Source organism: Phascolarctos cinereus, unplaced genomic scaffold, assembly GCF_003287225.1.
Source record: "Phascolarctos cinereus isolate Bilbo 61053 unplaced genomic scaffold, phaCin_HiC Scaffold_5;HRSCAF=322, whole genome shotgun sequence".
Taxonomy (NCBI): Eukaryota; Metazoa; Chordata; class Mammalia; order Diprotodontia; family Phascolarctidae; genus Phascolarctos; species Phascolarctos cinereus.
Window position 1 is genome coordinate 53,335,496 of NW_027555958.1, and position 17,072 is coordinate 53,352,567.

Consider the following 17,072-nt stretch of genomic DNA (forward strand, 5'->3'; position numbering starts at 1 on the left):
TAGCACAATGACGCATAGTAAGTGCTATATAAATGTTAGCTGTTGTTGTCTCTCTTGAGACTCTTGACCTTTTTATTTTTTTATCTATGAAGTAATCATTTGTTATGGAATTGGATATGTATATTAGTTTAGATAGCACTATCTGTCATTTTCATATATTGACACCTCCTAACCATGAGTAGTTGCTTTCTTTCCAGTTATTTAGTTTTCTCTTTGTTTTTGTAAAGAATGTTTTGTAGTTATGTTGATACAGTACTTCTTTTCTGTCTTGGTTAAGATCTTCATTGTTCCATTCTCTCTGGGGTTGTGTAGAATTCTGTCTTTGGTCACGTATTATTTATTGGTTCCTTTTCATTATAGTATTTGCCATATTTTGATTTCTCTTAGTGATTTTGCTTATTTTCCTTCTTTTTAAAATCCTCTTTTGGTTTATATGTGAAGTAAGCTTTTTTCTCTTTTGGTGTCATTGGTATAACTGCCACTTCTTCCCCCCCTGCAACCCACCCCCCCCCTTTTATGGCATTCCTTGTCATTTGCTGCTTGTCCTGTCCCCTTTAATTATTGGTGCAGACCTCCTGAGGCAGAACTTCCTTAGCCTCCTTGTATGAGGTAACTGGCCTGTGATCCTGCCCTGAGAAACGCGTATGGGACACATCTCAACTGTTTTTTCAGTCACCTTTCCCTTTGGCCTCATGGGGCCATTTGTTTTCAGCTTGATACTGAATCTCTTTTTCCCCTTTTCTTCATATGGAAAGGCAAGGTCCATATCTGATAAGTGTGCTTGGATGGGGGGTGTTCTGACAGAGTTGCTGCAACTTCAGTTGGGTCCCTATTGAAGGGTTGGCCAAGCATAAATTCTCTTGGGCATAGGGGAAGTGCCCAACAGAGCCTGACTGAATGATGTAAATTATAAAGTTCTTTGTATTAATTGCTTTCTTTCAAATTATATATCTATATGTATGTGTGCATATGCAATCAATAAAAATCTGGCTTTTCCTCCACACCCCCAACTGAAGAACTAAAGTAAAACAAACCCCGTTACAAATGTGTGTAGTCAATCAAAATAAATTTCCACATTGTCCATATTCAAAAATAACTATTTCTCTTTTTTGTCAGTATGAGTCCTATATTTCTTTATCAGGAGATGAGTAGCATGTTTCATCATACTCCTGAAATTGGTCATTTTTCTGACCTAATTCTTTCAAAGTTGCTTGCCTTTACCATATTACTTTCAGTGTATAAATTGTTCTCTTGGTTCTCTTCACTTCACTCAGCGTAATATCATAAAAATGTAACCAGATTGTTCTGAAATCATCCCATTCTATAATATCTTATGACGTTAGTATTCTATTACATTTACATATCAGTCATTCCCCAGTTGATGTGTGCTACCTCAGTTCCTAATTCTTTGCCACCACAAACAGAACTGCTATAAACATTTTTGGACATTCGTGATTTGCTTTACTTAGGACTTATTCTTTACTTAATCTACTTTCCTTTTAATTCCCTCTCTAACTTTCTCCCCCTTCTCTCCTGTTTCCCTGTTGAATGAAATGTTTTGGTTTTCGGGGGTGGGGGGGGTGCGCGTGCACACCCACAGGCACAAGTACATACAAGTTCTTCCTTCCTTTAACTATTTCAGATGAAGTGTTACTTGTTCCCCATCCCTCTCTTCCTTGTTTGTATAGAAGCCTACTTGTGCACCCTAATTAGAGAGATAATTTTCTTTAGCCTTCCTTTCCCTTCTGCCACTTCCCTTTTCTTTTCATTCTTCTCTTAAAATCGTTAGGGCATAACAGAATCCCAAGCTTTGTCTAATTAGACTCCTCCTTTGACTCCTGATGATAATAGGGCTGGGGGGGGGGGTAAACTTATCATCTCCTCATTTAAATGTAAGCAGTTTATCCCTGCTTTGCCCTTTACTTATTTGTTCGAGTTTACATTTTTATGTTTCTCTTCACTCTTGTGTTTGAGCTTCAAAGTTTCCCAACTAGCTCTATCTAGTCTTTTCATCAAAATGCTTAGAAGTCCTCTGTCTCACTGAAGGTACATTTACCTCCTGTAACATTATACTCATTTTTTCTGGGCAAGTTATTTTTGGGTGTAAACCCATATCTTGTGCCTTCTGTAATACCATATTCTAAGTTGTCTGCTCCTTTACAGTGGTGTCTGCTAAATTAATGTGATCTTGACTCTGGCTTGTTGGTACTTGAATTCTTTCTTTCTGACTGTTTGCAGTATTTTTTCATTGACCTGGAAGCTGTAGATTTGGGCTATGATGTTCTGGAGTTTGCATTTTGAGTTTTCTTTCAGGAAGAGACTGGTGGATTCCTTCTATTTTTACTTTGCCCTGTGGTTCTAAGACCTGGCCATTTTTTTCTTTTATTTTATTCTTGTAATTTTATAGTATTTATTATGTCTTATATATTATGCAGTATGACATCAACATTTTTTGGGTTAATTTTGTCCATATTTTTGTATGTATGCATATATGTACATGTTATCTCTCATGCTTCTTTCATTTGTATTTTAACCATGTCATTTTATTCAGCCTAGCTTTTTTTTCTTGTCAGTTTATGCTTTTAAAAAAAGCCTTTAAAATTATTATTTTTTAAGCATTTTTTAAAAATTTTGTGTTCCAAATTCTTTCCCTCCTCTTCCGCCCACAGAGAAGGCAAGCAGTATATCAATTATGCATGTAAAATCATGCAAAACATTTCCATATTAGCCATATTTTTTTTTTCAAAAGCCAAGTAAAATACGAGTATAGATAGCTTTGATTTCTTTTGAAAACTGCCTATTTATATCCTTTGGACATTTATCATAAATTGGAGAAAGATTCTTATTTTTACAAATTAGGTTAAGTTTTATTTCAGTGTATATTTGAGAAATGAGGTCTTTATCAGAGAAACTTGCACTAATTTTTTTGAAAAATGTTCTTTGTCTTTGGTCCCTTTTATCAAAATGTAGTTTCATGATAATCCCTTTTAATTAAGGTTTATTTTTAGCTTTTGTTTTTGCTTTGGCTGAGATCATGATTATTTCTCCTGCCTTTTTTTAATTCGGCTGAAGCATATTAGATTCTGCTATAGCCTTTTATTTTCAGTGTGTGTGTTTCTGTTTCTGTTTCAAGTGTGTCCCTTGTAAGTGATGTTTGTTGGAGTCTGGTTTCTAATCTATTCTGCTGTCTACTTTCTGTTTTTTGGTAAGCTCATCCCATTCACTTTCATAGTAAAGATTACTGTGCATTTTTTTCTGTCCCATTTTCTTCTGTTTCTCCTTCTCTCTCTTTTTATCTTGTCCCTCCTCAAAAGTCTACTTTGTTTCTAACCACTGCCTCCTTTAATCTGTCCTCCCCTTTAACATTCTTTCCCCCTTTCTCTTAGCCAATCGTCCCAATCCCCATTTCCCTATTGGGAGGCTAGATTTCTATATGAAACTGTGGGTATGTGTATATGTATAGGTATACACACATGTTCTTCTTCTTTGAATCAATTCCAATTTCTCTTTTCCTCTCCAGTATAAAAGCTCTTTCTTGCCTGCCTTTTTTATGTGAGATAATTTCCCCCATTCTGCCTCTCCCTTCCTCCTTCTTGCAGTGTATCCCTCTTTCTCAGTTTTTCATTTTTTTGGGAGATCATCCCAACATAATCAAATCATACCTTTGTCCTCTTTCTGTATAAACTACTTTTAACTGCCTTAAAAATGATAAAGTTCCTAGGAATTACATGTGTTATCTGCCCATAAAGGAGTGTAAACAATTTAACTTTATTGAGTCTCTTATGATTTCTCTTTCATCTTTATCTTTTTATACTTCCCTTAAGCCTTGTGTTTGAATGTCAGGTATTCTATTGAGCTCTGGTTTTTTCATCAGAAATGCTTGAAAGGCCTCTATTTCATCAAATATCCATTTATTCCCCAGAAAGGTTATACTCAGTTTTGCTGGGTAAGTGATTTTTGGTTGTAATCCTAGCTTCTTTGCCTTTCACCATACATTCCAAGCCCTCTACTCCTTTAATGTGGAAGTCACTAAGTCTTGTGTGATCCTGACTGTGGCTCCACAGTATTTGAATTGTTTCTATTTTTGGCTACTTGAAGTATTTTCTTTTGACCCAGGAGCTCTTTCATTGGCTCTAGTATTCCTGGGAGTTTTTGTTTTGGGATCACTTTCAGGTAGATTCTTTCTTCTTTTTTTTTTTTACACTCTAGATCTATAATATCAGGGCTGTTTTCCTTGATAACTTTTTTCCCCTTTTTTAAGGCAATTGGGGTTGAGTGACTTGCCCAGGGTCACACAGCTAGTACGTGTCAAGTGTTTGGTCTGAGGCTGGATTTGAACTCAGATCCTCCTGACTTCAGGGCTGGTACTCTATCCACTGTGCTACGTAGCTGCGCCCCCTTGATAACTTCTTGAAATATATGTAGCCTCATTATTTGATCATGGCTTTCAGGTAGTCCAGTAAGTCTTAAATTATGTCTCTTTGATCTGTTTTCCAGGTCCATTGTTTTTCCAATGAAATATTTCACGATTTTTTCTTATTTTTTATTCTTTTGATTTTGTTTTATTGTTTTTTGTTGTTGCATACAGTCATTATCTTTTAGTTACCCAGTTCTTTTTGAGGAATTACTTTCTTTAGTGAGCTTTTATGCCCTTTTTCCATTAGTCCAATTCTGTTTTTTAAGATATTATTTTCTTCAGTATCTTTTTATGCGTCTTTGCCCAAGCTGTTAAGTCTTTTCTTAATTTTCTTATATCATTCTCATTTCTTTTCTGAATTTTTCCTCTACTACTATTGTCTCTTTAATTCTTCCAGGAATTCTTGTTGGGCTTGTTCCAATTAACATTTTTCTTTGAGGCTTTGTTGCTATTTTCATATTGATGTCGTCTTCTGAGTTTGTGTCTTGGTCTTCTCTGCCATTGTAATAGCTTTTCATGGTTAGATTTTGTTGTTGTTTGCCCATTTTTTTCAGCCTATATTTTGACTTTGAATTTTATATTAATGTTGGGCTTTGCTCACTGGAGGGTGAGAAGATACTCACTGTCTCAGGCTTCAGACTTTTTTGTAATGCTGTTTTTAGAGCTGGTTTGTGGGATGTGCAAGTTTTTGTTGCTTCCAAGGTGATGTGATCTGGGGAGAGATGTGGTCACTGCTCTCTTGTTCTGAATTCTTGTCTTTACCAAGGAAGGGCCCCTGATCCTCTGCAGCCACTAGAACTAGTGTCCTTCTGAGCCCTGGAACTGTGACCAGGGCCTCAGTTCGTAGCTCCTCTTTACTTTAGAACTGCAGTTAGGGCTTTTAGCTCCCTTGGGCTTTTAGCTCCCTTGTGCCAGACCCCCAGTGCTTCTTTTTGCTCTGGAACTGTGGCCCAAAACTAAGTATGGCTAATGAAGTTGCCAAACAGTGCCACCTGTACCAAGTGCCACCAGAGAGTCCCTTGTAATCTCTTTCTAACCAGTTGTCTAATTCCCTTATGGTTTCTGGATTGAGAGCTCCTGAAATTGCAGGTAATGCTGCCATTGTTAGAGCTGCCTCCAGAGCTTGCTGCTAATCTTGTGGCACATGCACTCTGAGCTGGCACACACCTACTACCCTGGTGTGAAAGATGTCTCCTCTGACCTTCTAAGTTGTCTTAAGCTAGAAAAAATATCTCACTTTTTGCTGGCTGCCACTCAGAAATTCTATTTGAGCTATTAAAGTTGTTTTAAGGAAATGTTGGGAGAGTTCAGTTGTGTAACTGCCTCTCCTCTGCGATCTTGTCTCAGTCTGACTTCCTGCTTATTTTTATGGTTTAAAAAAACTAGTCTGCAAAACTATTTTAGCCTTAAAACCACCATAACTATCAACACAAAATCAATACCAATTCTACGTGGGCACCAGGGCATTAGCATTGGTTTTAGTCTTTACTCAAAAATTCAGTAGCTGTGTGACCACAGCAAATCACCCAATATTTCTGACTCAGTTTCTTCATCTATAAAATGGACATAATAATATCTGCATCAGTAGTCATATAGCTTATAACAACACTATTTATAAGTACTTAAGCGAAAAACTAACTGACCTATAGGGAGAAGTTTACTGTGAAACAGTAATTGTTTTGAAACCTGTTTTATGACCTAGCTAGACCTGAGAAAAATAAAACATCCAGTTGAGGAGTGACCAATAACGTTATGACATGAATAAAATGAAATATTGTACCGTAACGCAATAGCAAATTTGAAGGATTCGGAAAAATTTTTAATTCTTTATAAAGTAATGCAGTTGGAAGGAAGCAGAAGTTGGAGAACATGTTATACAAAGCACTAATATTAAAAAAAAATCAACATTGAAATTTCAGAACTCTGATCTAATCTAATAGGATATATGAACCTTGAAGGTGGGGACTGTTTCATTTTTGTCTGTATTCTCAATGTTTCTGGCCCATAGGCACTTGATAAATTATTATTATTATTTTTTTATCAAATTCAATTGCAAGTCATGTCAAAGAGTGAAATATTTCAATATCCTTTTTGTCAGAGAGATCACCTGGTAGAGTATAGATGGGGAATAAACATTGATTTTTTTTAGACATGAACAATTGCTGTTTTATTTGATGATATTTCCTTAAAAGCCAGGTTGTTTTGGGATGGAAGGCATGTCATTGTGAAATGATAATGATATAAAGAGGAAAAGATCATTGATGAAACATTTTTAAAAAGTGAACAAATGCAAATATTTCTACTTTTTTGTTTTCCTGATCTTTACTATATAGTTTGCATCAAAGTGAATTAACAGTAGATCTTATTTGTTCTTTTAGGTGTGCACAAGCTGTGAAGATAATGCTAGTGCAGTTGGATTTTGTGTAGAATGTGGGGAATGGCTTTGCAAGACTTGTATAGAAGCACATCAACGAGTAAAATTCACTAAGGATCATCTAATTAGGAAGAAGGAAGATGTCTCAGGTAATACAGGGACTTTGATATTCGTTGTTGCCCTTTCTCACCTTCAGTACATGTATATGTTGTCTTGTCAGCACTAAATTGAGCCATAAGGGACCACTCAACTCTAGCAGATATGATTTGAGAGCAGGTAAGTTCCATAACTACTTTTTTTGGTATTCTGGAAAAAACAAATCACCACATTTGTGATTCACCTTGATGTCAGTTTGAGGGGTTAATTTTAAGACAATGAGGACTTGGCCATTTTAATGAGTTGTAATATAATTATTAGCCTCTTAAATTGACCTTGCCTGAAGAGCTCTGTAAAGCAACATATTATGGATAATCAGGAAGCCTTTTAAATTCTGTCTCAGATTTCATCTTACAATATGAAAATGGCTTATTTTGCTACAGAGGCTGTTGGAGCATCTGGTCAGCGCCCTGTTTTCTGTCCTGTCCACAAACAAGAACAGTTGAAACTTTTCTGTGAAACGTGTGATAGACTGACATGTAGAGACTGCCAACTATTGGAGCACAAGGAACATAGGTACCTGTGTTGAAATGCTTTACCTTATGTTTGACTTGCTTAGGTGAAGAAAATTTCAAGGAGCCCAACAATTTACACCTCCATTCTAAAATACAGAAATTATCTGAGAATCAGTAGTATACTTAAGATGTGAGAATAAGTTGTTAGTCAGCAGTTCTTTTCTTTTTTTAAGCAGTGGGTAGGATAAGTAAGTTTTGAACAGTCATAAAGAAGTCCATTTACAACCTGAATCTGACAACCAGAGAGTTTGAGTACAGGCAAGGTCAAATAATAGCTGAAATTTTTCCAGCTCTGATTAGTTGTACCTACACCCCTCGAGTGTTGTATGTAACCATCTAAATAGAATAGGGCATTGTGCTCAGTAGTCGGTTTTACTTCTGGTGGCAATTACTTGCACTGTCCTTAAAAGGGCCTTAGTACTGAAAAATTGGGAGCTCTAGTAATATAGCATCATTATTATCACAGCCCCAGTGATCTTTGGAGTGTGAAGACAGAAGATATTCCTAACTTTTTATGTTGTGTTGGCATGGGTAAAACAAAATGCATCCCTCATAGAGGGCCTCAAGAAAAATACATAACTTGGGCTTAACATAGCTTGATGCATCCACCTAGACACTTAAAGAGGAACTTGCTGCAAAGATATTTTCCCCTCGTTATATTTTTCTTCTAGTTTTAGTTGCATTGGTTTTCTTTGTATAAAAACTTTAAATTATATATGTAATCAAAATTGTTCATTTTATCTTACTGTTATATTTTTTATATCTTCTTTGGTCTTGAACTCTTTCCTTATCCATAGATCTTAAAGGTAATTTTGTCTTTGCTTTTCTGATTTGTTCGTGATGTCTCCTTTTGTGTCTAAATCATGTATCCATATGTAGTTTATCTTATCTTGCTGTGAGATGCTGGTGTATATTTAGTTTCTATCAGATTGCTTTCCAGTTGTCCCAGCGGTTTTGTTTGAAAAGTGAGTTATTAAAACAATAGCAGAATTTTTTGAGTTTTTCAAACATTAGGCTGTTGTATTAATTTTCTTCTGTATGTCGTATGCCTAATTTGTTCCAGTGGTTGACCTCACTATTTCTTAACCTAGACCAAATTGTTTTGATGATTACATTACTGTCTTGGATAGTTTGAGATCTGGTACTACTACAACCTCTTCCTGCTCCCTCCCTCCCCTTCCCCCTTCATCTGTCTTTAAATTCTTGATCTTTTCCTCCAGATGAATTTCATTATCATTTTTTCTCGTCTATAAAGCAGTCTTAATTTGATTGGTGTGGATGGTAGCAAATACATAAATTAATTTAGCTAGTACTCTCATTTTTATTCTATTGGCTCAGCCTATTCATGAAAAGCCGTACTTTTGATAACATCATCTCATTTATATGGCACTTGGGGTTACAGAGCACGTTCTTATCAACAACCATGTGAGATATAGGGTAAATATTATCTCAATCTTATAGAGAAGAAAATTGAGACCCAGAAAATGTTAAGTGGCTTTCCAAAGTCATGAACGAGTAATGCAGCCAGTTCTCAAATTCATGTTTCCTGATTTTGAGACCAGTATTCTTGCCAGTAAGTTCTGTTATCTTTCCTTATGAAGCACAGTTCGTTATGCTCAAGTTCAATATTGAAGCTGTTCTTGCTCTCCTATTCACTTTCCGTGATGAAATCCTATAGAGCAGGCGCACACATTTCATCCTGATGCTTTCTACCTAGGCTACACTCTAGATCCACAAGGTACTTCTGTCATTGTTGATTTGGATTGGCCTTTCTAACCACATTACTTTCATCTTTTTCCTCATTGTATTTGCTTCTTGCCTATTGAATATGAAATTAACATTTCTATAACTTTCTTTGGCATTCTAACCTGGGCTTAGAAAAAAAATTTTAAATACAAGGGCATCATACAGTGGATGAATGATAGTCCCTCAGAAAGAAAAGTCACATTTCCTGTAGGTAGTTGGTGATGCTGATTTGTGGCTCTGGAAGGGCTACAGGCTCATTTTCATTTTTTGTCAGTCAATAAACATTTATTAAGCACATTCTTTGTGACCAACACAGTGCCAAGTGCTGAGGACACTAAAAGGGACAAAGGACAATTTTTGCCCACGAGGAACTCACAAGCTAATATCTTTATACCCTTAAGGAGCTAGGTGGGAGATGTGGCAGTTGAAATTATTGAGAACTTTAAGAACTGAGGCAATTAAATCCACGAATATGAATATTGATTTATTAGCAAGGCACGCAGTTGCATAAAAAATTAGATACAAGGCCCTTCAGTGGGCATAATGACACCATTTAGTAGTTAACAAAATTTTCTTATAGTCAGTAATGAGAAACTATTCAACTTTCACAAACTTGAGTAACATGGTTGTTCTCTCTGATCAGAGTTTTAGAAAACTTGTGGTTATTTCGAGAATATCCTGGTATATTCTGTGGTTATTACAAAAACATATAAAATATATAGAACATTTTTGTGCTCAATACTCACTGCTTCAGTTCCTAGAAATATATCAATATCTTAGTACCCTCAAATTATAGGATTTACAGCAAAGCGAGGCCTAATTCACAAAATGGAAAGAACCAAACAAAGTGGAGTCAGTTTGATTCCTTCAATTTACCCCTTTGGTCCTTGGGACATTTATTCTCCATGAATCACTTGCCCAATCCCAAGTGGATAAGGCTCATTGTATGGTAGAATCCCTGTTTTGAGCTATCATCAGATTATTAGGCAATAGTTTTAAAAAGGTTTTAGTACAGCAAGCAATTCAGTAGCTAATTCAAAATCAAAAGACGGTTATGAGGCCTACAATAACAAGAGGCAATTTGAATATAGCTGTCTATATGCTACCTCCAGGAGGATAACCAAGAAAACCAGGAAAATGGGTTTTACCATGTGATATCTTTATTAGGGTATATGGGGGTGTTCAGGGAGAACTAGCAGCTCTGGTGTGAGGGCTTGCCAAACCCTTTTCAGGGCTGCTCATCTACCTTTGGTGATCACCTTCCTCCATCTCTCACCTGTGGCTTGAAGAGGCAATAGCATGGACAGTGGCCACACCCCGTAAAACCTTTTTGACAGACAGGCTGCACTAGGTTGAGGATAACTGACAGGTCTCAAACCTGTTGGTGAGTTAAGCGGATGTCTACCCTAAGCATATGAAGACTTCCTGTGGTGGAATGGACAGATGAGAAGAATTTGTTCTAGTGACCATGAAGTTGTCTGAAGTAGGCACTGTGAAGTGCTTAGAACTTGGTCAGACGTCAAAAACGCCGCTGCATCCCAGGTCATCACCTGTCATCCTGACTTTTGTCTTGCCCTTGGACTTTGTTGATTCTGCAAGAGAAAGTGAGACCGACGACTTTGTGCAACTCTGCCTCACTTAAATCCAATTCACACTTGAGTCACGACATCACCTTATGATGTCATTGGTCCTCTTTGAAATGAAGGCCAAACATCTTTATTAGGCCATTGGCTTTCTGCTACAACCTGTTGGATTTTGTAAAGGCTTGTTGCAGTCTTATCTAATCAGTTAATATAGGAACAATAGGATTGTAGCACAAGCCCATACTTTTGCCGCTGTAAGAAGATAGACAGCATGGTTTTACATGACTCTCACAGCTGCAAAAGGAGGTGATGTCTTGACTCGAGTATGAATTGGATGTAAGGATTTTACATATAAAATTGCATTAAGTTTGAAGGGATGTAATAGACTCACATTGTGGCTTGGGCCAACTTCTCGATCTCAAGAGAGGGATTTCTAACTGCCTGCTCTGAAGCAGTGATCTCAATATATGGATATGGACCACCAGAGGGCTTTTATTCCTAGTCTTTTTTCTAGTACGGAGTTCACTGAGAAAACTCAGTAAATACAAACATCATGATCAAAACAAAAACAGTACAATAATGACCACTATTAAATAATATTAATATTCCCTGCAACCTGGCAACCCACTTTCAGTGTTCATCTAAGTGGCACATTTCATCTTACATCCCAGATGTCCCATGTAGTCATCTGGTTCCTAGAAACATCTTTGGACATTCCAGAATAAGCTCCATTATGGGGCAGCTCTGAAGGGGTTCTTCCTAGAAGATCTGCTCTTCTCTCAGTATCAAGTCGGTTGTAAAGATTTCCAGGTTATTTTGCTTAAATCTGCCACTAATGAGACTCAATATAATTTATGCAATATTCTAAAATTTGTTTTCCAATAACTAGTTTATGTGTTCAAAACCAGTACAGACCTTGTGGTTCTAATTCTGTTAATAATGGAGCTATGAGAAGAACATTAAAATTACTAATAAAATTTTATATGTAAAATCCTTAATCCAGTTTTGAGAACTTGTTACTAAAACTCAAGTCCTGTATATTCTATTAGAAACATATGGAAGCCTAACTCTTAGAGACAACAGTCTGATACTATTTTCTCAAAATTAACTATTCCATTTAATTTTTTTAAAAAAACTTTTACATTCTTATCTAATTCTCCCCTTTTGCGGATATTGTCCCCGTATTATTCTGATAGAATATAACTATTAGCAAGAGCATGGCAAAGCTAGGCACTCATTAGTTGCTTAGGATACTGAGTCGACTATAAATTCAGATTGAGAATAATAAGATTTTTTAATGCTTACATCCTCTTATAGTAACTTAAATGTTTTAGTATTAAGTAATTAATAGATTGAGTATTGAAGCAATACAACTTTCACTATTTACCTGCCCTCTTTACGGAAATTTGCTGTGAAAGGAAATGAGAGGGACATTGGTTATCATCATATCAAAACTATCCTTTCAGGGTCACAGATATAAGCCATAAGGTATCTCTGTTTGAGTCATATTTGACAGCCAAACGTAATAAAGTTCCATTCCACATTATTTGTAGGGTGTCAAAAGGCAGGCTTACATTTAAACAGGTGGGAAAATTTCCTGTTCAGAAAGCAATAACACAATGGGAAAACTGAGTCAAGAGTCTCTTAATCTTTGCCTAAGCCAAGATCATCCCATCAACTTTTCTTTGGCACAGACATCCATCTGATTCCTCTTAAATGGTGGACTATTGGCTTCTTGGCAATTTAGACAGCCTGAAATCAAAGCTTAGAACAATATATTAGAACATGAGATTTTGCTTCAAACAGCAAAATTTCACTAATCATAGCCTAGGGTTAGGTTGTTAACATTTCCCTTATGTTCCACTAACAGTTTACATTCTGGAATTTCACATGTACAGTGACTAGTTGGCTCAAAAACCACCAGAAGAGTTGCTGGATATTAATTTCTGTTGTTACTAAGTTGGTTCAAAGGCTTAACCTCACTGCATACTAACTATTATCAGGTAGAGTTTTATAATTTTATAAGTGATAGTCAAATAATTCTAGATGAAACTCATTCTATTTGCTATTAGCAAACCTATAAATTTCCTCATTGTGGCTAGGAGAAGTCCTAGTTCCTCAAACTTCAGAATTTTATAACATGTGATCGGCAGGGCTGGTCAGATCTTATGACTCAGCCCAAGAGGAAACTCACAGATTAAGGATACTTCTTAAAGAGGACTTCGTTACTCTCTCAACAGCAAATTATTACTATCCAATTTATAGCAAAATATACCCCATTAAATATTTAAGATTTCAAGCATTTTTATCACATTGTTTTAACAGTTCAACTCACAATCTAACAGCATGCAGATTATGAATTGAACTGTTAAAAAGAATGTGACAGCATCCAGATTAAAAGTGAAAATTGCAGTATGCCAGCATTTCTGATACAATGACACACCAGCTTTTATATTTCTATTGAATGCATTTAGTATAAAATACCAAAAGTGACAAAATGAATGCCTTATCCTAATCATTCATCTTATCAGTCCTGTCATTCCTCTGCAATCATATCAAATCCAGTATAGAGTAATCCAGTATGGACAATAGTTAACGTTTATATGGTGCTTACTACATGCCAGGCCTTTTCTGGCTTGTTTGTTTGTTTTTAAAGAGTTTCAGGGGCAGCTAGGTGGCACAGTGGATAGAGCACTGGCCCTGGAGTCAGAAGGACCTGAATTCAAATCCAGCCTCAGACACTTGATACTTATTAGCCTATGTGATTCTGGACAAGTCACTTAACCCCATTGCCTTGCCAAAAAAGAAAAAAGTTTCAGAGCCCTGCTTTCTATAAACTATTCTTTAAAATTAAAAGTAGTTTAAAACTGTTTTTCAGTTATTTGAATTTCTTAAATGTATCAGCCTAACAATTTGCTAAGAGTAAGACTAAAGTTTTCATTTTATGACGTTTAAATCTGAGTGGTTGTTGTTAAGTCTTTTCAGTCGTGTCCAGCTCTGCATGATGCCGTTTAGAGATACTGGAGTGATTGGCCATTTCCTTCTCTAGCTCATTTTATAGATGAGGAAACTGAGGCAGACTGGGTTAAGTGACTTGCCCAGGGTCACGTGGCTAGTAAGTGTCTGAGGTCAGATTTGAACTCAGGAAGATGACTTATCCTCACTCCTGGTCCAGCGGAGTTGCCCAGAATCTGGATGGAGTCAATGCCACATTAGAGAAGCATTATTTAAGTGGCATAGCATTACCAAAGAAATATTTTTTCCTTGAATTCTTACAAGGTCTGAATATTGCACTGTTCACCCTCTCCACAAGCCAGTCACTGTGTTAAGCACTTTGCAATTATGTGATCTTCTCAACAACCCTGGGAGGTGGGTGCTATTATTATTATGCCTTATACAGATTAGGAAACTGAGGGAAACGAATGAAATAACTTGCTCAAGGTCACACAACTAATAAATTTCTGAGATAGGATTTTCATTCAGATTTACTTGATCCATGCATTTTTCAGCATAGTGCCAAATAGCAAGTGTATTTTGCATTGAGTCTGGCAGTGACTCTTAACAATAAGACAAGGACCCAGTTGTACAAAAAGAGTTATATTTGCTTTATATTTCTTTGAAAAAATAGAGAGAACATATACAGCATCTGATGCATATCTTAATAAATTATAGTAATGTATAGAATATTGTGATACAAATAATAAAGGATTTAACTGATATAATGAGATGAACAGAATCACAGTGGTGACTACAACCATTAAACATGCACTCACGTGCTCTTGATCACGCATACACTTCTACCCCTGTCCTACTCCCCCATCATTTAATTTGTGCAGGTCTCCTCAATCTTAATCTACTACCATTTAAAGTAATATTTGATTTAAACTTTTTAGGAACATAACCAAATACAAAAAATGAGGTTTATGTGTAATTTATAGCCACTTACATTAGTATTTCCAGGGAAATGCCCTATTGGTGCCTTTGGTACTATAAATACAATCTTCACAACAGAAAACAATAAATCAGCAGTCTGACTGAACATGTTGTAAATATCCAACCGAATCCCAGAAATGTAAAATATCTACAAAGGGTTTTTATATCATGGATAAATTTGGCAGTTTGGTGAAACCAATGAATCCCTTCTCAGAATATTGTTTGTAATGCATAAAATGACATAAGGATTGCAAAGGAAACCACTTATATCAAAATAGTTATAAAAATTTTTTTTTTACCATCTAAGTCATCCTTCTGAACATTGTCCAACATTTTTGTCACTGACCCCTCTAATATGTGACACCTGGAAATGGCAAATATCTGATAGGGAAGAGACAGCAGGTGTTTTATAGAAGGTATTCATGCATGTTTGATTAAATCTTGGTTCCCACCCTTATGAACTTTGTAAATAATGACTGGCAATTTATGTACCTTATTTTGAAGTTTACAAAATGTGTTACTTTGGGCAAGCCATTCAACTTTCAAGCCTCAGTTTCTTCAGCTATAAAAATTGGAATAATTCTTGTACTACCTACTTCATGTGATTGCTATAACAAAAGCACTTTGTAAACATTAAAGCAGTATATAAATGTGAGTTGTTACGACATTCCCTTCTAATCCTCAATAATATTCTTGGAGTGAAACCTAGAAAAAATTAAGAACTTAGCACTATTTATTTTGAATTATCAAGGAAATAACACTTATGAAGTTGTCATGTCTAGATTATAGTGTATTTGTTACTTATAACAGATGCCATAAAATATAACATAAATGTAAGTTATCATTATTATCATCCCTTGTGCTTCAGAAACAACCTGTTTTATATTTGGTTGGGAATAAGAGACCCTGGGCAGAAGCAACAGGGGGACAAACAGGAGAAAAGACAGTAGATCAACTATTAAGAGTGCTAAAAAGGAAGGGGATACAGATAGAAGTATTCTCAGGTGCTACTATTTGCAGGAGGCCCTATTTCAAAAGAGGAGATGGAGAAGGGGAAATGTATATCATTCTTTTATTTCAGTTCTCTACAACCATTTCTTAGGCTCATCCACTTTCCTTTTCCTTACCTCATCTCCCTTTGCCCCCATGAAAGTTCTCAACACAGAGACCATTTGCCCAATTATTCTCCCATCCCCAGCTAGATGTTGCTAGAACTTCTGTCCCAGACCACGAGAACCACTACCAGTGATTTACAAATGGGTAAAAGTCAGGGTAGAAATTAAGAGTAGAATGAACACTCAATTTAGAAGTCAGGAGATATGGTTTCTAGTTCCAGCTGTGCCACTGGGTTGATTTTGTAAATCATTTATTTTCTCTAGCCTTTTTTTTCCCATTTCAGTAACGTAGAATTGGATAAAATTATCTCCAAGAGATCTTCCAAATCTAATATTATCTGATTTTATGAAGTACCTATCCTAGATAGAAGGATTGTTTTCTGTGAAGTTTGGATTTGTCAAAGGGCCATACTTGGGGAACTAGAGGGCCACATATGGCCTCGACGCTGCAGGTTCTCCACCCCTGTGAATCGAGATGTTTAAAAAAACAGAATTTTATTGATAGACCTTTTTTTTAATCATATCTATTATTACTCACTAACTTACCACTTCTATCTCCCTGTCTCCAAACAGAAGCCCTCCCTTATAATAAATATAAAGTCCAGCAAAAATAAAGTAGCACATTCACTATGTGTGAGAATGTTTCTCATTCTGCACATCAAGTCTCTTACCTCTCATTTCAAGAGATAAGAGAAATGTTTTCATTGTCAGTCTTTTTTTTTTTTAAAAGCAATTGGGGTTAAGTGACTTGCCCAGGGTCACACAGCTAGTAAGTGTCAAGTGTTTGATCTGAGGCTGAATTTGAACTCAGGTCCTCCTGACTCCAGGGCTGTTGATCTATCCACTGCGCCACCTAGCTACCCCTATCATCAGTCTTTTTAAGTCATATTGCTGCTGCTTTGATCAGAGTTCTGAAGTTTCTTAATGTTGTTTTCTTTCATGTTTATGATAGTGTTGCCTTGTAAATTGTTATCCTGGTCCTGCTTATTTCACTCCTTATCAGTGTCTGAGTATGAATTTGAACTCAGGTCTTCCTGCCTCCAGGGCCAGTGCCTCCTAGCTGCCCCCTTCCTGTGGTTTTCATAATCATACATGACTTCTTGTGTTTCTGATATTTTGGGAGTATTTTAAAATCAAATATTCTACTTGTGTCTGGTGTTTTAGTTTTTGCAAGAATGCTACAAAATAATCTGTTGTTGAATGTTCTTTTTTCATTAGTAATTAGACTGAGTT

General features: G+C 36.2%; 1 protein-coding gene across 2 annotated transcripts in view; it reads left to right on the forward strand.

The window, feature by feature from the left end:
- TRIM33 (tripartite motif containing 33) overlaps nucleotides 1-17,072 on the forward strand; it is a 160,660-nt gene that overhangs the window by 80,487 nt on the left and 63,101 nt on the right. For both annotated transcript variants that reach the window (XM_021002238.2, XM_021002244.2), the window contains exons 3-4: nucleotides 6,796-6,940; nucleotides 7,331-7,463. In XM_021002238.2, the coding sequence (XP_020857897.1) occupies nucleotides 6,796-6,940; nucleotides 7,331-7,463 (278 nt within the window). The remainder of the gene's footprint in view (nucleotides 1-6,795; nucleotides 6,941-7,330; nucleotides 7,464-17,072) is intronic.